Source organism: Heterodontus francisci, chromosome 2 (assembly GCF_036365525.1).
Source record: "Heterodontus francisci isolate sHetFra1 chromosome 2, sHetFra1.hap1, whole genome shotgun sequence".
Classification (NCBI taxonomy): domain Eukaryota; kingdom Metazoa; phylum Chordata; class Chondrichthyes; order Heterodontiformes; family Heterodontidae; genus Heterodontus; species Heterodontus francisci.
The window spans coordinates 44,830,125-44,853,156 of record NC_090372.1 but is presented as its reverse complement, the minus strand read 5'-3'; the positions used below and the strand labels follow the sequence as shown (position 1 = coordinate 44,853,156).

Below are 23,032 nucleotides of genomic sequence, written 5' to 3'. Positions count from 1 at the left end.
ATTTCATGTGTCTGCCCATTTCACCAGTCTATGTCATCCTGGTTTGTTACTAACCTTCCCACTGTTTATTTTGAAAAAACTTTTGTAATCTGCAAACTTTGAAATTAAGCCTTGTACATCCAAATGCAAGAGCAGTGTCCCACTGCACATTTCTCTCCCATCTGAAAAAACCATCATTTTCCACATGTTTCTTAACCAATGTTTTAATCCTATGGGGTTCAATTTTACTAACAAGTATTATGCAGTAATGTATCAGATACACATCAACAATACTACCCTCATCCACCCGCTCCGTTACTTCATAAAAGAACTCAATCTAGTTGGTCAAACACAATTTGCCTTTTAACATATCTGTGCTGGCTTTCATGTGCTAACCTATATAATTTCCAAGTAATTTTCACCTGGATTAATGTCTGAAAGTTTTCCCACCATTGGGTTGACATTATATCTCTCCCCTTTTTTTGTTGGAGAGGCATAGCATGCTCAGTGGAGGAACCTAGGACCATCATGACAAACATTTTCAGGGTCTCATTCCTGTGTACTGTACTTGAATTTTTAACCTGAATTGACATTGCTTGTACTTAATCACTCCTTAGCAGCATGAAGGATGCAAAAAGATTACCTTCTACTGTTTGGTCATTTTAAAGTGTGCACACACCACATTTTAACCCTACAGGTAGCAGCATGGAAATGAATGGATTACACAGAGAAACCTCTAATATGAAATAAATGCTTCTACATTTTGTGAACAAACAGAGCTCAGGACTAGGCCACTTCAGCAAGGTGTGGATGCTGTTCACTTGAATAAATGTAACTAATGATGGGTTCTCTGAGCCAATCCAGAACCCATCATTTTAATCAGTCAGTTTATAATTAAAGCCATCTAAATGGAACACAGGTTACACATTGCATGGTTAATTCATTTTCTTAATTGAGTTTAACATCACTGGTTAGGTGATCTGAAGCCATGCAAATACAATCCCTGAGCTAAAATAGAAGTTAGATGCTGCATTTTGTTTGTTTTCTGAAATCTTGCCTCCCTTCCCACCCCTTGAGTTAAATTTAGAATTTTATCAAATAATTGTGGAAAAATGCTCAATGGACTGAAATAAGAAACTTATATTCATCAGAATCGGTAGTGTTGTATTTTCTAGTGACCTATTGCAGTATGTGTTAGCCCAAAAATTCCAACAATGTTTGCCTTCCTGCCCCTGCTCATTTCTTAGGGTGAAGGGCTTTTAATTATTTTGGGCATTCTCCTGTTGAGCTACCTTTGGCACCTATTGAGTAGGAAAATTATTGCTGCAGCAAACATGCACGTTTTTCAATCAACCATTCCCTTGGGAACCCAATGACTGGAAATATATTAAAGCCATATTTCCTTTATTTGCATTCTACGCTGACCTATATTTGGGCACAGTTGCCCCTGATTAATCCAGAAAGTTTCATGTGGAAAACTCAATGTCCACTCCTGCAAGTTCAGAGCACCAGTCTTTTAATATTATGGAAGCATAGTTAATTGCTAAAAGTAATATTTATTTAACTACCATTATATGGGCTTAAAAGGAATACAGCTTTACCCTCGCAGAAGAATATGTTTATTAAATAGTCTTTTATAGGTGTCATTGTGAGCAACACCACAGGTAATTATCTAGTATTAACAATCTGCGATGGAACTCATGAGGCACCTTCCAATTGATTGATGCATGGTTTTGTTTAATAATTAGATTTTGCAACCATGTATTACATGGTGTGAAACAAGAACAGACCTGTTTGATATGTAAAAAAATATATTTACATAGTACTCGCAGTGTTGGTATAAAATGATTGGGTATCTTGTGGCAATAGGTTGCTTGCCACCCAAGCAGCAGTGACAGCTGAAACAATTTTCCTCAACTGAGCAACAGCCTGTAAGTCTTTAACAGTGAAATTTGATTTTTTTTTTTATACAGGGTCTGAGTCTGAGCCATATCAAAGTGAAATAACTCTGCAAGTGCCAAGCCAGGCTGAGCTGAGATTGAAATTATCTTCTCTTTCTTCCACCTCTGCTGACTTTGCCAGCCACAGTGTGAGTGAAGATGACACTCCACTGGTCCAGTCTGATGAAGAGGAAGTTCAAATAGATACCAGTCTGGTCACAGTAAATTCAGATCCAAAAGAGAATGCTGACAGTGACTCTCAGTGAAATGTGGGATATCATTATTTGAGATGGCTTGTTAAAAGTTTACTGAATATTACAGAATGAAGGATCCAATATGTGAGATTTGTAATGGCTAATCCAGACCCTTTTTTTCCATTTTGACTGAGTATAAGCTCCTGTTACCCAGTGTTTCTGCAGATTAACAGTGATAATTATATATACACAAGTTATAATTGATTATCCAACTTCAAATTAAGAACCTCTTTCTCTTCACCCCCAAAAAGATATTGTCCACATTTCTATGCACCACTCTTATGGAATCAATAGGTTGTCTTATTCTGTTAACAGGCAATTCCCACCATGGTATGATGTACAGAAGGATCCTTTAAATCCAAATTTGCTTGTTTATTGTGTTTTGTGGATTTTTCACTAATACAGATAGATTAAATTATAGAGTTCTGTCTGACTGAAGTTGTGCACTTTGACATTCAGATTAATAAAAAAAAGTTTTGCAGTACTGCCATTGTTTTCATTTAAGCTTATAGGACTGCCAGCTTGAAAAATCAACACTTAGGGTTTGTATTTTTTTTTTTTAAAAACATCTACATACATAAAAGGCTCCAGCTCTTTTTGCTTTCCTATGATGAGGTATTTAGCACGCATTGCAACAACCAAGGTTAAGTACTTGACCCCATGTCTTTAATGTGAACAGTTAAAGAGTAATAACTCAACTTCACAGGAAACTGCTCAAAAGTTTTATTAAACTTTTAAGTACAAACCTGAAAAGTAAAAAAAAAACTTGCAATTACAACGTGAACTCTTTCCGCACAGAAAGGAAAGGTGCAGAGCAGCACTAATAAATTAAATGTCAATCAGTAAGCAATAGTCAAATATGTCTGCTCTCAAAGAAGAAAAAAAATACATAGTAAGGCCATAAAAACTGGACAACCACATTTGAAAAACACTTGAAATCAGTTATGTTGTTAAATACTCCAAAGCAGTTCGGTCTTCTGCAGCAACAACCAACAACTGGGGAAAAAAAAATAAAATGACTTCTTGACAGTCACCACTGGCAAGCTCAGTGCAACATGGGTAGCTACAATTAATGTTGCATTTTCAGCAATGAAAACTAGTTTATAATGAACAACGTTTCCCTTTTCTTTTAATAAAATACACTGAAAGGGGCAACAGCTACACCATTATTTGTTCAGTGATGTAAGCAGCACTTAAATGTTACAAGAAACCCTGTAAGCATCCAAAACCGATGAAGAAACTGAAACATAAGGCTTTTCTTCATCTCTTGTTTCTTCCCCCCGCCCCACCCCCCCTCCACAAAAGGCTCAAGTATTTAAAACAATTTACAGGCATATGTACAAAGTTTGTTTTTGTTTGTTTTCTGTTTTCTTTTTTAATCTTTATTTTTTTTTACAAATATGGAAAGTAAAACACAAATAGAAATGAAGGAGATGCATTTTCACATTTCACAAAGAAATATGCACACCCTCTAGTGGCTCTCCATTGTGACCATCTCACCAATGAACTGAACATTAATGCTGATTCAAAAAGGAAGGATGGAGAAGGAACACAGAGATGAAAGTGGAATTAAAATGGAATGTTACAAGATTGCACATCTACAAAGGCGAAACAGGGGAGTCCTGCTTCAATAATTTGATAAAGGACACCATTGTAGGGTTTTTTGATAAAATGATTGACAGCACCAAAAACTTTTATGAATTTGCTAATGTAAGTCAGGCACAATTTCCTCCAGCCAGGCAGCCTTATTATTACAGATGCATAGTGATGTGCTGGTAAGGAGAAAAATATCACCTTTACTTTACTTTCAAAATTACCATTTTTATACTTTGTAAACCAGATCAAGTATCAGCTGCCATGACTCTAAAAACAATAGTACAATTTTCTAATTAGAAAAGCAAACTTTTCAAATTACATTTAACCAAAAACAACATAAAACTTAGCCAAACTGAAGCAGTTTCTTTCAAGTTTTACCTCCCCCACCTTCCTCCAAAAAGCTGCTCGCATGACTGAAATTGCAAGATAAAACACACAGCACTCAACTTCAATCTAGTTTAAAACATCCCACCTGTTCACAGTAACAAAAATCAAACATAAGAGGTTTGCTTCAGCCAAAAGGGCAAATGCAAACTTGGATTACTGTTCAGCCCTTTGACTTGGTTTTTAAACAGTGAATGAAAACACTACTACTGCATTCCAAGGAATACTGCCAACCGCAGCGTCTGGTGTTCCTAAAAGAAATAAGCCAACATTTTAATGCTAAAACAAACTGCTTTTTTTTTTTCTAAAAACAAAACAGAACTCATCTTTAGAGCTAGTGCAAAGACAGCTTGCATTCTTCTAGCAAGTACTCACAAATTATAGTACAAAAAGAACAACTGAGTACAAGACTTGGCAACTTCATGGGGAACTTGTAGCACTTCTGGACAAGGACGAAAGTCTAGTTGCTGGCACATCAATGGTCGCTCGCTTTCGAGGCCCTCTTTTCAGTGCAGGCTTGCTGGTACTGGTATTGTTGCTGCTCTTAGCTGCTGCTTTTCCACAGATCTGATTGACCAAGTTGTTTATTTGATCCTGTAAAAAGTTAAAAATTACTACTTTTTGAGTTATACTATAACAAAAAAGCTAATAATTCTTGATACATTTGCATAGCCTATTCGCATTTAATGAAAATCTCGAGTTTAGGAAGTCGCAATCCAGTTCCTAGCTGCCTTGGGACTGCAGCAAGAACAAACTGCTTGCAATTCAGCACCAGTTGACAGCACCACTTCAACAGGCCCCAAGATTTTAGAAATGCAAAGAATTCCACGTTGCTACATTAGAGGGTGATCGTCTGAGTTGGGGCAGAGTAGAAGAAGCATTAGTCTCTATTTTAACTTGGGAGTCTGATTCAGGTGAGCTCAGTACAGGGGAGGGAGAAGGACGGCTGCGAAGTAACTCCAAATCTCCCCCTGGTGACAATTTCCAAGGAAAGTTTCAAACTATATGTGATGAGGTATATAATGGCCAGAGTTTGCTGGCAAAATAACAGCATTTTATAATGGTGCGCTGTGTTATTAATGTGTAAATCATACAGCAACCTATGATGAGACAGATACTCCATGAATTCCGAATCACTAAAGGTTGCTGGACAATTTGCATTGCTCTGCCGTTAACTGCTCAAAATGGCAGCTCATCCTCAACTTCCCCTTTTATTAAAAAAAGAACTTGCAGGATTTATACATTAAACTAGCCACAGAAAGTTAGGGCTGGTACATAATAGCACAAGTTTTCTATAGACCCCCCCCCCCCCCACTAGCAACAGAGACATGGAGGAACAGATTGGGAGGCAGATTTTGGAAAGGTGCAGAAGTAACAGGGTTGTTGTCATGGGTGACTTCAACTTCCCTAATATTGATTGGAACTTCCTTAGTGCTAATAGTTTGGATGGAGCAGTTTTTGTCAGGTGTGTCCAGGATGGTTTCCTGACTCAATATGTAGATAGGCCGACTAGAGGGGAGGCTATGTTGGACTTGGTGCTTGGCAACGAACCAGGCCAGGTGGCAGATCTCTCGGTGGGAGAGCATTTCGGTGATAGTGATCACAACTCCCTGACCTTTACTATAATCATGGAGAGGGACAGGAGCAGACGGGATGGGAAAATATTTAATTGGGGGAGGGGGAATTACAATGCTATTAGGCAGGAACTGGGGAGCATAAATTGGGAAATGCACGACAGAAATATGGAGGTTGTTTAGGGAGCACTTGCTGCGACTGCTGGATAGGTTTGTCCCGATGAGGCAGGGAAGGGATGGTAGGGTGAAGGAACCTTGGATGACAAAAGATGTGGAACAGCTAGTCAAGAGGAAGAAGGAAGCTTACTTAAGGTTGAGGAAGCAAGGATCAGACAGGGCTCTAGAGGGTTACAAGGTAGCCAGGAAGGAACTGAAGAATGGACTTAGGAGAGCTAGAAGGGGACATGAAAAAGTCTTGGCGGGTAGGATCAAGGAAAATCCCAAGGCATTCTACACTTATGTGAGGGTAGGGCCGATCAGGGATAGTGGAGGGAACTTGTGCCTGGAGTCGGAGGAGGTAGGGAAGGTCCTAAATGAATACTTTGCTTCAGTATTCACTAGTGAGAGGGACCTGGTCGTTTGTGAGGACAGCGTGGAACAGGCTGAGGTTAAGAGGGAGGATGTGCTGGAAATTTTGAATGATATGAGGACAGATAAGTCCCCGGGGCCAGACGGGATATACCCAAGGATATTACGGGAAGCGAGGGAAGAGATTGCTGCGCCTTTGGCGATGATCTTTGCGTCTTCACTGTCCACTGGAGTAGTACCGGATGATTGGAGGGTGGCAAATGTTGTTCCCTTGTTCAAGAAAGGGAATAGCGATAACCCTGGGAATTATAGACCAGTCAGTCTTACGTCGGTAGTGGGCAAATTATTGGAGAGGATTCTGAGAGACAGGATTTATGATTATTTGGAAAAGCATGGTTTGATTAGAGACAGTCAGCATGGCTTTGTGAGGGGCAGGTCATGCCTCACAAGCCTTATTGAATTCTTTGAGGATGTGACAAAACACATTGATGAAGGAAGAGCAGTGGATGTGGTGTATATGGATTTTAGCAAGGCATTTGATAAGGTTCCCCATGGTAGGCTCATTCAGAAAGTGAGGAGTCATGGGATACAGGGGAAGTTGGCTGTCTGGATACAAAATTGGCTGGCCCATAGAAGTCAGAGGGTGGTAATAGATGGAAAGTATTCAGCATGGAGCTCGGTGACCAGTGGTGTTCCACAAGGATCTGTTCTGGGACCTCTGCTCTTTGTGATTTTTATAAATGACTTGGATGAGGAAGTGGAAGGCTGGGTTAGCAAGTTTGTCGATGACACGAAGGGTTGCTGGAGTTGTGGATAGTGTGGAAGGCTGTTGTAGGTTGCAACGGGACATCGACAGGATGCAGAGCTGGGCTGAGAAGTGGCAGATGGAGTTCAACCTGGAAAAGTGTGAAGTGATTCATTTTGGAAGGTCGAATTTGAATGCGGAATACAGGCTTAAAGACAGGATTCTTGGTAGTGTGGAGGAACAGAGGGATCTTGGGGTCCATGTCCATAGATCGCTCAAAGTTGCCACCCAAGTTGATAGGGTTGTTAAGAAGGCGTATGGTGTGTTGGCTTTCATTAACAGGGGGATTGCGTTTAAGAGCCACGAGGTTATGCTGCAGCTCTAGAAGGCCCTGGTTCGACCACATTTGGAATATTGTGTTCAGTTCTGGTCGCCTCATTATAGGAAGGATGTGGAAGCTTTAGAGAGGGTGCAGAGGAGATTTACCAGGATGCTACCTGGACTGGAGGGCATGTCCTACGAAGAAAGATTGAGGGAGCTAGGGCTTTTCTCATTGGAGCGAAGAAGGATGAGAGGTGACTTGATAGAGGGGTACAAGATGATGAGAGCCATAGATAGAGTGGATAGTCAAAGACTTTTTCCCAGGGTGGAAAGGGCCATCACCAGGGGGCATAATTTTAAGGTGATTGGAGGAAGGTTTCGGGGAGATGTCAGAGGTAGGTTCTTTACACAGAGAGTGGTGGGTGCGTGGAATGCGCTGCCAGCGGTGGTAGTAGAAGCAGATACATTAGGGGCATTTAAGCGACTCTTGGATAGGTACATGGATGATAGTAGAATGAAGGGTAGGTAGTTAGTTTGATCTTGGAGTAGGTTAAAGGTTCGGCACAACATCGTGGGCCGAAGGGCCTGTGCTGTACTGTTATATGTTCTATGTTCTAAGTACCTTTTTACTGACATGATGGTTGTTAATGCAATGCAAATCAACCTCTCCTGCCCAGAAAGGGAACAATGCAAACTGAGTTTCATTCCTGCATATCGTAAATTCTTTAAAATTTTACAATTTTTTTCTTACTTCCCCTTTGCCTTTTTTAAATCCAATCTCTCTTACCTCTCTATTTCTCTTTCTGTACCAGATTTGATTCTAATTCACCCTATTTCCTTCTTTGCTCCTGTTGCACTTCCTGCAATTTGTAGGGTATTTTCTTGTGCTGTACGGTGAAGGGACAAGTCTAAATAATGGGGCACACCATGAGATGCCCTGCTCCAACAAAATCTGGACCAATAATATATTCCAGACATGGGGTTTACCTGTTAATAAGCCTCAGCATATCACATCAACTCCAACTTTCTGCTCAAAGACAAATCAAGCTGAAGGCTAGATGAATGGAAGTTAACAGTTCTGTACTGTCATTGTGGTAAATTTACTCCAAGGGCACCACTGACGAGGCCTGCCAGCCTTTTCATAACAAACACTGGTACATTACATGGAGGTGAGCTTCAAAGCAGAAAATAAAAGGATAGATTATTACCTAGCGGGTGGGGTCTTGTTCATTATTTATATGATGTATATCCTCCTTAATGGGTTCAAGTTCTGGAGAAACCACATGTTGAATATACAAAATGTCAAGGTAATGCAGACAGATGATGCTTTAAAATCCCAGTGCCTTCACTATTCTGCCTGTTCATTTTGACATGAAGCCAAACTTGATTTGAAAATTGAGACCACCTGACAAAATCCTTTGCTTTGAAAAATATCTGTCAGGTCACAAACTAGTCCCAAGTTTTAGTGAATGGTGGCAAGAAGCACTGAAACTCTCAGTAAAGATACTAAATAAATATACACTTCAAAAGAAAATAAACCCTCAAACCCAATAATGGTCCTGGTCTTCAGTAGGCAGATCGAACATACATGATCAATTTGAGGCACAGAACAGGCAAATGAATATAAATCAAAACCAACTAGTATATCACCGTAATTACAAACTTGACTATTTTGATATTAGCAAGCAACCTGCTCCCTGAGCTCCCTACATGGGCTGAACCTTGAAAATAGACCCTCATTTCTTATACTATTAAAGTAGCTCAGTTCTTCCACTGGCTGTAGACTGACTGTTTCCTGAAGTAAACTCAGCCTTTGTACTATCAATCCAGATCTACTGATGGTGTACTAAAAACAATAATATAGTTAAAATTAGTGTCAGTTGTTAAATAGTAATCCATTCTTCTGAATCCTGAAGAAAAACAATCTGCATCTGTGTCTTATTTGGTACAAGCTTAGCCTGCAATAGTACTTTGTGTCATTCATGAGAGATGACAAAGACAAGACTGCTCTTTGCCCCTTCTCAACACAATTCTGAACAAATGTACAAGTTCATATCCACCAGAATAACTCAGATAGTTGCCCTTGCATCTTACTATCAATTCCTTTGATTATGCTTGAACCAGATACCTACCCTATTGTGTACCAATGAGCTTGTTCTAAGGAGCACAAGTTTTCCTTTATTTTGTACATAGGTTCTGTTAAAAACAGCCCAGCATATCGTCTGAAGCTTTGTTACAAGAGAAGGGAAAATTTATTTAAGCATCCCTGACAACAAACAGAACTTTAATACAGAAACAAAATAATGTGGAGACTGGAAATCTAAATATATTAGGAGAGAGAAAAAAAAGACTTGCATTTATATAGCGCCTTTCAAGGCCACACATCCATGTTTCAATAAAGTCCTTTTGAAGTGTTGTAATGTAGGAAAACACGGCAGCCAATTTGCATTCCACAAACAGTAATGTGATACAGATAATCTGTTCCTGTGATGTTGATTGAAGGATAAATATTGGCCACCAGGGATAACTACCCTGCTCTTCTTCAAAATAGTGCTATGGGATTTTTTGCACCAATTTAAGAGGGCAGGCAGGCAATTTCTCTCTAATTTACCTTCGCTGCACGTGGCCCATCTAAGATCGCCACGCGGCCATGCATGCATGCATCTTAAAGGGGCCACTGATTGTTACATGGAAATGTGAATATGGTTGATCGCATGTGTTCATTTGAATGTAAGATTATGCAGCCAGAATTGAGGAAAACTTTAAATTACACTTTAAATTAAGATACTGGCGTGGATTTTGTTTTGACTAAAGCTTACTTGGGCAACTGTGAATAGCAGCGTGATCAATTTGAACTTTTCAAAGCACTTTCTTAATTGGAGTACAGCTAAAAATTGCTATTGCTTTTTGCAGTTAATTAAAAATAAATCACCTTTTAAGTCAATTCGAACATTTACAAAGAACTGTTGAAAGTCAAAGACCTGATAATGTGATCGACTCCTCCCCTTAAGGTGTTGACAAGAATAATCAAATTGTTAATTGAGTTGAAAGAAAAAGTACTAAACTAATCTATGATGGAATAAAGGAGGAGCAGTCCCTTTTCTACTATCACAACTTTTGTTTTCAACCTCTATTTCTTTAAAACGCCGGTGTGAAGGTTTCAGAGTCCACAAGCGGTGGGGAGCTCCAACCGCTTTTTCCCTGTTGTGTAAGAGCATTCAAGATTTTGTTTTACTGAAAGAACTTTTTTCTTCAGTTCTATTCAGTAACCTTGTGTCATTTGGAAAGACACCTGAAGAAAGAAAAAATGTAATTTACTGGGTTTTTGTAAGCACGTGCTATTTTGATTATTTTATCTGTTCTCTATTGTGTACAGTTAATAAAATATTGGCTCAAATTAAATTGGAATTATTGAGGTTAAATAGCCTATTAAATTGTGAAAACCCGACTTTCATTGCAGCCACAATGAAATTCTGGTTGTAAATTGTGTGGAAAATCCTAGTTCTGGGCATGAGATTTTCACATAAATAATTGGGATTTTTAATTTCTGACCAGTGCCAAGGTCTCAATGATTTGAGGTGATTCTGATTGCTTAATCATTTTGGTGATACTGCAATGTGTGACTAGAAGAAAGGGAAATGCAACTGCTAATGAGTAGTACTATAATGATCTGAAGACATCGCGTTGAATTGTACTGCAGATCTGTTTCACAGAATGTTTAAAACTAATAGTGGACTTGCTAATGATTTCCGCTGCTTTTAAAGTAATTTTTAATTTCTAGGACGGATAAAAATTTGGTAACATTTTTGAGCCTTTGTGGCTTCGGTTTTGAAAAATTGGAAGATTGGAAGAAGCGGAGATTTTCAGAATTTAATTGCATTTGGACATTTTGTGCAAGTTTTAAAAGTGTAAAATAGTGTTTGGTTCTTTTCCGATTGGGAAAGCTTTTATCATTTACATGAAATGACGCAACGGTGTCTGACGATATTTGGCTCCGCCTTCTTATAAATCTATAAAAGAGTAAACCCCTTCTGCTGAGAGTTTTTTTAAATTCACCATGCAACAATATTTGTATTGCTGAATGTAAGGTTATAAATAGTGGGTATTACTAAATTTAGGTTTTCTTAATTTTAAGTGGCTATTTCCCCACAGTGATAGAAGGAAATTATGATTTGACAAATTAATCCCTTGGGCTCTTAAGCAGAGGCACAATGGATTCTATTATTTTTTTTCTTTTCAGTAGGTGTCTACCGCATGAATACTGATGGCACAGCAAGCGATCTAGCAGTTTTAAGAATTTATTGGCAGACCTCAATTGTCACAGCATGGTAATGATTTGGACTTAAGATTTTGCATTTCAAGGGGTGGACTTAACCCATTCAAGGTCATTTGTCATCTTCCAAGACAGAGTTATCTCCAAAGTAATTGCAAGCATTTCTGTCTCATATAAAACCACAAAGCCTGGGCATCATTTGTTTCTGAAATTGAAATGGACAAGATAAATTGTTGAGTTGCTGTTTCAAGCACTCAAAGGGAAATTTACCTAAAGTTTAAGGGGAATATAAAATTTTCCTTAAAAGAAAAGCGGAGCGTGGTTTAGGTGGTTCCTGTGGATCAAGGAAGCAAGTTTTTTTGAGGAAATAAAATCGAACATTGACGAGATCTGGCAGTCCAACAATAACACTCTTTGGGTTTGCGATATTTTGAAATGATAAAATGGACACAGGCACAATATAGTGAGCTATTTTTGGGAAATAAAAGGTCCTCTAAAATAAACAAACAAAATGTGTTAATAACTTAGACCAAATTGGAGAATTTGATCTATATTTTAAAGATATGAGGATACTGTATTGGACAGTGAAGTGCCCCCAGGGCTCATGAATGAGATAATTACTGTACAGCATTGAATGCGAGGAAGGGGTTGAGGATATATGACAAAAATAGCAAAATTATACCAAATGAGAATTTTTCTAAAATCAACTTTTTCCCTGAGATGAATTGGAATAAATCAAATGAGCACAAAAGATATCAATCTAGTATCGATGTATATTCTTGCGAAAGTTAGGAAAGTGCAGTTTAGAGTAGTTAATTCATAGTTTTCGCTTGGAGATGTTGGTGCCATTGCCTATACTGAATAAGGAAACTGCATTCGAGTGCCTGGCCACTACCCGAGACATTGGAACCAATTGCAATGAGGTGGGGGGAGATAAGCAAAGACCTCCAAACACCCCCGATCTTTTAATAAGATCACCTGAAAGCCCAAGAATGGCTTGTATTGAATGTCATGTGTTGCATGATACCGGGTTCATGTGAGTGCACAAAAATGCAATTTGTTACATGTGAAGCAACTAGCATGTTGAAATGCTTGGTGAATTTGCACTACAGGATGGGTCTCAGACATGCAGTTACTTGACAACAGCCTGACATGAAATGGTTAATGTGGCTCAGAAGAACGAGACTACTTCTTAAATTGTCATGGGATTGATGCATAGGAGAGACTGACTTTTTAAACGAAACAATCAGGAGAGAGTTAAATAAAGTGGTATCTGTCAGAGGGATTAAATCAAAGATGATATAGAATTTGGATTGGGACAATTGAGGGCGAGGGAGAAATTAGCAAGAATGATCCACGAGATAGAAACAGGTAAAGGGAGAGCTGGATGATCTTTTAATCCATGAGTTTCTGGATAATACGGTAAATGGTAGCTCTCTGTACAATTTATTATGATTTTCTTTTTATCTATCATAATGTATTGCTTGAACCATACGCTTAGAAGACTTGATCAGCATGCCAATAACAGAATTAATGGACCTCCTGCAGAAGGATAAGAAACAAGATTGATTGAAGGGTAGGGTGTACCTCCTACCCTTAAAGCAGAGGCAGTAGGAATAGGGTCTTAGAGAGTGTCACAGTCCTGTGTGATTTTTATTTCTCCACGGGAAATATTGCAGTGTGCCTTTAAGACTGTAAAAGATCAGTGCACCTTTAAGAACTCTCCAGAGGCTCAGTGAGCCAAAGTACATTCTGGTTACCAAGCAACAGCCACAGAGAGAGAGGGGACAGAGATTCAAAGTTGCAGTTCTGAATTTTTAAAAAATTAGCTGAGCAGCAGTCAGTTGAGAGACTGTTCCAGCAATTGAAGGAAGGAGAGCTCCGAGACAATTTAAACTGAAGGAAGAAAAGCAGTGTTGTTTCTCTCTCAAAATCCTACAAAGCTTCAAACAGAATTAATTCCATAAAAAATAAGAAAAAGCTTTTTCTTTCACAACAAATTATTGATATCTGCTGTGTTCACTGGAAAAAAAGAGTTTAATACTACAACAGCCAAACTGTTGAACCCCATCTTTGGGAGCACCTTCTGTTTCATCAGGCCTTGGAAGACTGCAAATGAACTTTGACTGTGGTGCACTGGGAGACTCCATTTTGTCAGGCACATAACTTGCAAAGACTTTATTTTTATTTTTTCGGGCAACTAACTAAAAGTCAAACTACTGTTCATTTGAGTATATGTATGTGAATGCGGGAGTTAGATTTGTTAAATAAGTTACAAGGTCTTTAGACATTGGTTTATCTTAGTAGTGTTTAAGATTTTAGTTTTAAATAAATAGGTAATTTGTTGATATCTAAAGATACCTGGTTTGGTTCCCTTCATCTGGGGGTTACTAAATTGTTCAATTTGGCTCATCTGCGGTCACATCATATTTAATTAGGCGGCTCGCATCTGGGATCAGAGTCAGACTAATTTGGAGGGCTCGCGTTTGGAATCATATTAATTACTCTCGCATTTGGGATAATATCAATTGGAAACTCAATTGTTTCTGTTGGAAAAGTCTGAATCTAATGCCAATTATGAAGAAATAAAGGAACCAGGTCTCTTATATAATAAGATACAGGCTATACCATAGCAATGGTAACAGCAGTTACAGCAGAGCTTTTGGGAAAGCAGAATGTTCCCCTCAGTGACTTGATAACTAACTAAGAATAAATTAAAAGAACTGGCAGCAAAATTGGGGTTAGAATTGAAATTAAGTGCCAAAAAAGCAGAGATAATTGACATAATAGCCCAATATCTGGAAGAAGGTGAGACACAAGGTGGTCATAAATCAGTGGAATTGGCTGGAATTCAATTAGAAATGAAAAAACTTGAATTGGAAGAAGAAGGTAAAAAGAAAAAGCAACAGCAATAAGAAAACATGAATTGGATGAAAGGGAGAAAGAGAGCGCATTTTGGAGAGAATGTGAAAGAGAAGACAGGGCATTTAAGTTAAAAGAGATGGAACTAAGACAAAGGGGTGGTCTTGAATCCAGGGAAAATTAGGATCAGGAAGAATCTGAATTCGGCCCAGGACCCAGCGAAAAGCTGTTTAAATTTATACAGGCTCTTCCAAAGTTCAAGGAAAGGGACGTAGAGGCATTTTTCATTTATTTTGAAAAAAATAGCCCAACAGATGAAATGGCTGAAGGAAAGCTGGACACTGCTTATGCAAAGCAGGTCGGCAGGCAGAGCTCATGAAGTTTATGCCATACTTCCTGAAGAGGCTTCTGCAGATTATGAGATGGCAAAAAAGGCTATTCGCACTGCGTATGAATTAATCCCTGAAGCTTATGGACAGAAGTTTCGGAACTTCCAGAGATTGGCTGGGCACACATATGTAGAATTTGAGAGGGTGAAGCAAATTAATTTTGACCGTTGGATACGGGCATTAAAGATGGAAACCACGTATGAGAACCTTCGGAAGTTGTTTCTCCTAGAAGAGTTTAAAATCTCCATTCCTCCAGTAGTGAGAACTCATATAGATAACCTGAAAGTTTTGAAAGCTAGGCAAGCAGCGGAAATTGATGATTTTGAGCTTGTGAATAAGCCAACCTCTTTTGTCCGTCACCTCCATAAATCTGAGAATGATATAAAGTGGGAGCGTGAAAGGAAGGCAAGTAGCCGGGGACAAGGAGGAACAAGCTGGGATGCCCCAGGATCACCTCCTCAGGCCAGAAAGGAAGGTGCTCAGGGTAGAAGTGAGGGTTCGCAAGCCGATGTGTTATCATTGCCACAAAATGGGTCATCTTCGTTCAGAATGCTAGAAATTACGAGGTAAACCCATAAGACTTGTTGGGGTAGGCAAAACTAGTGCACAGGAAAAGACTTGACTGAGTGTATAGAAAATCAGGCTATAGCTTTAACGACAGTTGTAAAACCAGATACTAAAACTAAAAAGGAGTGTACAGGCCAAGAATAAAATATCCGAAAGTGATAATGAATTTTTGTCAAAGGGGAAAGTAACTCCATATCCTGTAAGTTAGGCAGGAAAACCTATAATACTCAGGGATACATGAGTAACCCAAACTCTCTTGCTGGGGAAAGATATAATGTTTCCACCAGACATCAGTTTGAATGCTAAAGTTTTAGTTAATGGAATTGGCAGGGAGGATTTACCCGTACCTTTATATAAAGTACACCTAGAGAGTGACTTAATATCTGGGATAGTAACTGTAGGAGTTGTCCACAGTTTCCCAGTAGAGGGAATTGATCTACTCCTAGGAAATTATTTGGCCGGATCAGAAGTATCAGTTTCTCCTATAATTACAGAGGAACCAAGTGAAATTAAGGAAACGGAGCAATTACAGGAACAAGTTCCAGGATTATTTCCTGCACCCAATCAATGGCTAAACAGGATCCATTGTCGGATGTAAAAGTGGCACCACAGATAGCCAAGTATCTGAAATCTTATGAGGGGATTTAGATAATCCAAATGAGATTTAAAATAGATCTATCATTTTAGCACAGCAGGCTGATCCAGAGATATACCAAATGGCACAGACGGCTCTGACAGAAGCTGAGGCGAAGAGAGTTCCGGAAGGCTATTATATGGCAAATAGGGTTTTAAGGAGGAAATGGAGACTGCCTCATAGACCTGCAGACGAAGACTGCATGGTTGTTGGAACAGATAGTGGTACCACCTAAATATCTCCAAGGATTCAGTACGACCAGGTGAGAAGGGGTCTAGGTGTTCCCTCTCAGCCTTTGCCTGGTCTAACCGTAACAGGGTTTCATTTTAAAAACACCGTGTTTTTGGCTCCCCCTCAGTGAATCCTTGTTCACTGCTTTCCAATTTTAAGGCAGAGCAATCAGACAGGTTTTCTTAAATTTAAAGAAGGAAGGTGGAAGTTTGTTAATCTTAAACTCTTAATTCGGTTAACTACAAATACGCAACGCAACCACACTAGCATGCGCACGCAATAAACACACGCAGATAGAGACAGAAAAAGTAGAAGGAATAAAGAGGAAAAGTTTGAGGCAATAGCTGGATTGTAGTTACAGTCCTTTTGAGTTTGTTGTTGAGTCTTTGGTTTCTGGTAAGCCTTGCTGCTCGTTGGGAAGTGCATACTTGTTTCGATGTCTCTCGAGGTTTACGTGTCTTCAGTAGGTCTGGAGGCTTGTGAGAAAGTGAGAGCGCGCCAGCCAGGAGAGAAGCTCTCTTGCTCTAGGTACAGTTGCAATTTGCAATCTGTGCCTTCAAACTGTCCTGTGTCCAGTTCAAAAAGTCTGAACAGCCAGTCATGTGACCAGCTGGCTTACCCACTCCTGCGTTTGTGGATTCCAAAGCTCTCGGTGGGGGGGGGATGCAAGTGCTGTCTCTTACCCTGACAAGATGTGGATCACCATTGCCCAGGCCGATCTCTGTTAATTGAATCAGTGAGCAATTATTTTGTCTCTCCAAGCACTGCAAATGTGCTCCAGCCAAGTGTCTGGTGATTGCTTTTTAAAACATGTCATTTCTTCACTCCAGCAACAGTTTAAAATTAATATGCCTCATTCTTGGCAGGTGGAGGTATTCATGACAGATTATCACATGACATTCCTTTTGCAGGACATAGGGGAATTCGGAAGACCAAATCACGCATAAGCCAACATTATTATTGGCCAGGTCTTACAAAGGATGAGACACAATTTTGTAGGACATGTCATACATGTCAAATGGTGGGAAAAATCACAACTTACCATAAAGCTGGCACCACTAATTCCCATACCAGTGATTGAGGAACCATTTAGTATGGTATTAGTACACTGTGTAGGACCCTTGTCAAAAACAAAAGCAGGACATTGATACATACCATCATGAATATGGCTACTTGATTTCCAGAGGCCATTCCTTTGAGGACAATTACTGCTAGAATAGTAGAAAAGTTAACCCAATTCTTTACAAAATATGGGTTACCACTTGAAGTTCAATCAGATCAAGGTTCTAATTTCATGTCGAAGATATTTCAAGAAGTCATGTTGAAATCTTCAGCATATCACCCACAGTCACAGGGAGCTTTAGAGAGATACCACCAATCTCTCAAAACAATGATTAGAACATACAGTCACGAATATCTACATGACTGGGATAAAGGACGAGACTTTCTTTTATTTGCCACCAGAGATTCACTGAATGAGTCTACAGGCGTCAGTCCTTTTGAATTGGTTTACGGACATCAAGAGGATCTCTAGAACTTATAAAAGACAGATTCTTGGAACAAAAGAATGAATCTTCGATACTAGACTATGTATCTGCATTCTGGGAAAGGCTCACTGAAGCTTGCAGTGTGGCTCAGGAACACTTTAAAGCATCCCAGGCCAATATGAAAAAATGGGCAGACAAGAATGCAAAAACCCACAATTTTCAACCAGGGGATGAACTATCAGTGTTGTTACTGTTACAGGTAGAACCATTAAAAGCACTGTTCAGTGGCCCATATAGAATGATCAAAAGAGTGGTTAAGGTAGATTACTTGATTGACACCCCGATCACCGGAAGAACAAGTTGTGTCACATCAATATGCTAAAGCAATATTATCGCAGGGAGGAGGATAAGCCAGTACAGGTATGTCAGTTAACTGGGACTGTTCAGAAGGAAAACAATAGTGAGGATGAGGCAGAAGCAGGCCTAGGAAATTCTCAGACTGAACCTCCAACTATCAGATTAGCGAACGCAGAATGGCTAGGAAAATTAGACAATATGTTTTTGCACTTGGAGGCAAAACAACAAGACCACCTAACCAGGCTTTTCTCAGCCTGTTTATAGGGATAAGCCGGGATGTATAACCTTAGCCACACATGATGTGGGTATAGGGGGAGCCATTCCTTTAAAACAACATCCTTACTGCTTAGGTCCAGACAGAGAGGCCCAAGTGGAAGCAGAGGTCCAATGCATGCTGCAGGGCAGCTTAGATGAACCTAGTCAGGACAGCTGGAATTCGCAGGTGGTCTTGATGCCTAAACCTTGTGGGACGTCTCAAATTTGTATAGACTATAGAAAGATCACTGTGGTAACGAAGGCAGACTCCTACCCAAATTCTCATTTAGAAGACTATATGGACAAAGTGGGCTTAAAGAGACAAATATGTTGGAGGGATACTGTCAAATTCCTTTGAAACCCCAAGATAAGGAAAAATCAGCTTCTGTTATACCAGATGGGATTTTCCAGTATCAAGTGATGCCACACAGGTTAAGGGGTACTTGAGAAACTTCTTAGAGAATAGTAAACCCAGTAGTGGCCAGTGATCCTAACTGTGCAATTCACCTGGCTGAGGTGATGGACAATAGGGACACTTGGAAGGAAAACACAAAACAACTGGGAGACTATGTTTTGAAGGTTGGAATGGGCTAATTGAGACAACCTTTGTAAAATCTAAAGCCAAAAATGGTATGATGGAACTTATTGTTGCAGTCTTATCATTTTAGAAAATTGTATACATATTTCGGGAAAAATGTTATCGCTGACACTTTGTCACAGATTTAAGCATGTTAACTTATATAGAAGATGATGGTATAGAGAAAATGCTATAAATTATTATTAGAGTGAATGGTGCGTAAATGTGGGAAAAAATTGTAGTGTTTTTTCAATTTCTATTTTTTGCATTGTAAAGAAATGCATTTTGGGAATGGCATTTCATTTCACCTGGGGCGGAGGTGTCATGGTCCTGTGTTTTTTTTTCTCCTCAGGAAATAATGCTTTAAGCCTTTAAGACTGTAAAAGATCAGTGCACCTTTAAGAACTCTCCAGAGGCTCAGTGAGCCAAAGTGCATTCTGGTTGCCAAGCAACAGCCAGAGACAGAGAGGGGACAGAGATTCAGAGTTGCAGTTTTAACATTTAAAAAAATTAGCTGAGCAGCAGTTATTTAAGAGACTGTTCCAGCAATTGAAGAAAAGGAGAGCTCTCTGAGACAATTTAAACTGCAGGAAGAAAAGCTGTGTTGTTTCTCTCTCAAAATCCTACAAAGCTTCAAACCAAATTAATTCCATAAAAAAGAAAAAGTTTTTTCTTTCACAACAAATTATTGATATCTGTGTTGGAAAAAAAAGTTTAATACTACAACAGCCAAACTTTTGAACCCCATCTTTGGCGGGACCTTCTGTTTCATCGGGCCTTGGAAGACTGCAAGTGAACTTTGACTGTGGTATATTGGAAGATTCCATTTCGTCAGGCACGTAACTTGCAAACACTTTATTTTTATTTTTTCGGGCAGCTAATTAAAAGCCAAACTACTGTTAGTTGAGTATATGTATGCGAATGCGGGAGTTAGATTTTTTAAATACGAAGTTACAAGGTCTTTAGACGTTGGTTTATCTTAGTAGTGTTTAAGATCTTAGATTTTTTAATAAATAGTTAATTTGCTGGTATCTAAAGATACCTGATTTGGTTCCCTTCATTCGGGGGTTACTAGATTGTTCAATTTGGCTGCTTTTTTCTTCAATTTGGAAAGCTTAAAGAAATATGATGCGACCTGTGGAGCAACGGGACTGAATTGACAGTGCATTGCTCCCACTGCAATCAGAATCATATATTTTGATTGGGGGCTTTGTCCTGAGCAGCCGTAACAAGAGGGTAATTAGAGGGACTAGGTTTGAAAGGGTTAAGTACCTAAAGCTTTGGCCGAAATTCCTGTTGTGCAAAAAAAATTAACTGCTTTTAGACATTCAAATCAACTGGCAGCAGGTGATTTGCACAAGGAAGTTTTTATTGCAGGCTAAGGAAGGGAGGACGGTTTTGAAAAAAGTCATCTGTACTTATCACTCGTAAATACAGTCATGTGTACTAACTTTTAAATATAATTTGCTTTAATTATTTTTCAGTCTTAAAGCTTTGCTAGGTTGCAGTTTAATATTAAGTTTTCTAGACTACAATTTTATGTCTGCTTTATTAGAATTAGAAGAATGCTGTTTAAATTAGTTTTTCCTTACAGATAGCATGGTTGCTAGTTTCAAGGTCTCCATTAAAGTTTGTAGAGAGGCTAAAAACAAAAGTTATGGGGTTACAAGACATGGTCTGGGTCTGGACATATACATGCCAACCTCATAATTGGAAAAAGGGGGCCATGGTTTTCAGCTACAAGCTGAAGGCAGGAGACAAGGAGGAAACATACTTTACAAAGAGGAGTTTCCAAAGCAAACATGGATCCAGTGAAAAGCAATCTCCATGAGGAAGTAGAGGGCTTCAAAATGATTCTGTTTGGACACCCAAACTCACCTCTATCATTTAGTCCTGAATCAGTACAAACTGAGGTATAACCTCTCAAAAGCCTATGATACACAGGCAACTGAATAATCAGCCAATTGAGAGGATTATACTGAAATTGGGACAAGAAGAATGGTGGGAAGTCATTTATAATGCAGGAGAAACCCCCTGCGTCCATTTATTGCAATGTGCTTTTATTTTATTCAAGATTTTTTACCTTTTGTTCTGATTATAGCCCTGGGCTGTTTACTTCTTGTTACACAATGCAAGAAACCGCTTACATCAAAAAACATAATATAACGACTTCACAACTATATACTCTATTAATGAAGCCTGCAATGGAGTCGGAAAGTATATCTGGGAGGCAAGGCCTATCAATACACTTGAAGAGGGACAGAAGGGAAATTCTGTTTTAAACAACCTTACAAAAACAAAATAATGTGGATGCTGAAAATCGGAATATATTATACTAGAAGACCTTTAATAATGACTAAACCACATTAAACTGCAAGGTGAGAAAGTGGATCAACAACAAACATTATCTATCAGACCAAGGACAAATCTTGGGTTGCTATGGGATCAGCAGAACAGAGTGGTACAGTCGTGAGAGAAGATACCATTAAACTGCAACAAATGACATGCATGATGAAGTAACCCCACTAAACTTGGAACCAACCATAAAACAACAAGATGTATAGGCATGCCTGAAGGAACCAATCATTGAGATGTGAATGTGAGGATCACAAAGGAAATTTGGACACAAAGAATATAAGAACTAATACAATATCCAGCTTTTTCACTGCATCTGGCTGGGACAGACAGGCCCTCGTCTATTGGAAAGAAGATTCAACAGACTTTGCGTGATCACCAATTTGGCTGATCGGGCACAAAGACTCCAGGACAGGTCTAGTTGTGTTTCTTATTTAATCCATGTATTAGTGTTTAAATAAAGATAATCCCTGTGAGATAGTGTATGTGTGTGTTTCTGTTGAGTTGGATTCAAGTCCACGAACCCCACTCCAATACCCAATGTGAGAGGTACGCAAGTCAAATAATTCCTACACAGACACATCAGTCTCTGGGAAACATGGGAAAAAAATTTGGCAGGACAGATTAAGGAACAGTGTATTTGATACTCTTGACTGTCTAATGGAAGCTACTGTTGTAGGTTTTACCCAAGCTTTAGCGACAGTGAATCTTTAGATAGCCAAAAAGAAATGGCAGAGAGCCTGGGACCTGATACAATGCAGGAGTAGATCACCTGCAGTCTATCCACATTATCATGATGACATTTTTGCATGGGTCCTTGATGATATGGTTTCCACAGAACCCGTCAAGCTGGGTGATACCCCTATACTGTGAGCAGGAGACAGAAAGTTTGTAACCAAAAATGTACATATCTACCATCAACAAACCTCATCATAGCGATACATCATCTTCAATCCCCGACAGGATTTCTGCTTTTCTACATGGCGAAGAGCACACTCGAGACAGAAGACAACATTCTCATTTTCTTGCACCACCTAAGTAGATGAAATTTTGGGAGTCAGTACTTTAAATTGGTCAACTTGCAATTCAATTTGTCAAAATCAAAAATTCTATTGGGAGTTCTACAAAGATGCAGTTACAGTATTGGTGTAATATTTGTGTGACCGTTATGTAGGTAGGATAGGCCATCATAGCCTACCCTGAGGTAGCAGTTGTGTTTATTTGATTTTAAAATTATTTCAGTCTCTCCTAAGGACAAGTCTATCTTCACTACAATATTGTCTAAGTAAACCCCAATATTCTTTCTGCCCCTACAGATCATCACCCCAATATTAGTTCTTGCCTCTACCACTTTCCTCATTTCCATTCCTGCCACTACAAGTGAGATGCCGCAATGCTAAATGTGCCTATCACATTTAACTCCAGCCCAAAGCAAAGCCTAATTTTTGAAGTGCCTAGGCAAGCCACTGAACTCAGAGATTTTTGTTTAAACTTTTGAGTATATTTAAATCTTTAGCAGAAGCTCCCCCAACATTAAGAATTAGTGACGTAGGGCATGGAAATACATGCACAAAGCTCCTCTGCGGCTGCATCTCAGTCTCAATCACAATGAGTCTAGATTATAATATTTTGAAATTTACTATAACATTTTGAATTTCTGCATTTTTTGAACTCTCTTTTACTCAGTATTTTGGAGGTCCAGTATCTTAGACCTCTCCTGTAAG

At 39.1% G+C, this 23,032-nt stretch overlaps 2 protein-coding genes across 8 annotated transcripts in view; one reads left to right on the top strand and one right to left on the bottom strand.

The window, feature by feature from the left end:
- The window catches only part of LOC137384137 (dysbindin-like), a 313,146-nt gene extending 310,489 nt beyond the window's left edge, over positions 1-2,657 (top strand). For both annotated transcript variants that reach the window (XM_068057754.1, XM_068057752.1), the window contains one exon: positions 1,953-2,657. In XM_068057754.1, coding sequence (XP_067913855.1) covers positions 1,953-2,185 — 233 coding nt within the window. In that variant the 3' untranslated portion in view covers positions 2,186-2,657. The remainder of the gene's footprint in view (positions 1-1,952) is intronic.
- A 224-nt stretch (positions 2,658-2,881) lies between these two features.
- The window catches only part of jarid2b (jumonji and AT-rich interaction domain containing 2b), a 411,686-nt gene continuing 391,535 nt past the window's right edge, over positions 2,882-23,032 (bottom strand). For all 6 annotated transcript variants that reach the window (XM_068057714.1, XM_068057739.1, XM_068057720.1 and 3 more), the window contains 2 exons: positions 22,235-22,342; positions 2,882-4,747 (listed from right to left, as the gene is read on the bottom strand). In XM_068057714.1, the coding sequence (XP_067913815.1) occupies positions 4,574-4,747; positions 22,235-22,342 (282 nt within the window). In that variant the 3' untranslated portion in view covers positions 2,882-4,573. The remainder of the gene's footprint in view (positions 4,748-22,234; positions 22,343-23,032) is intronic.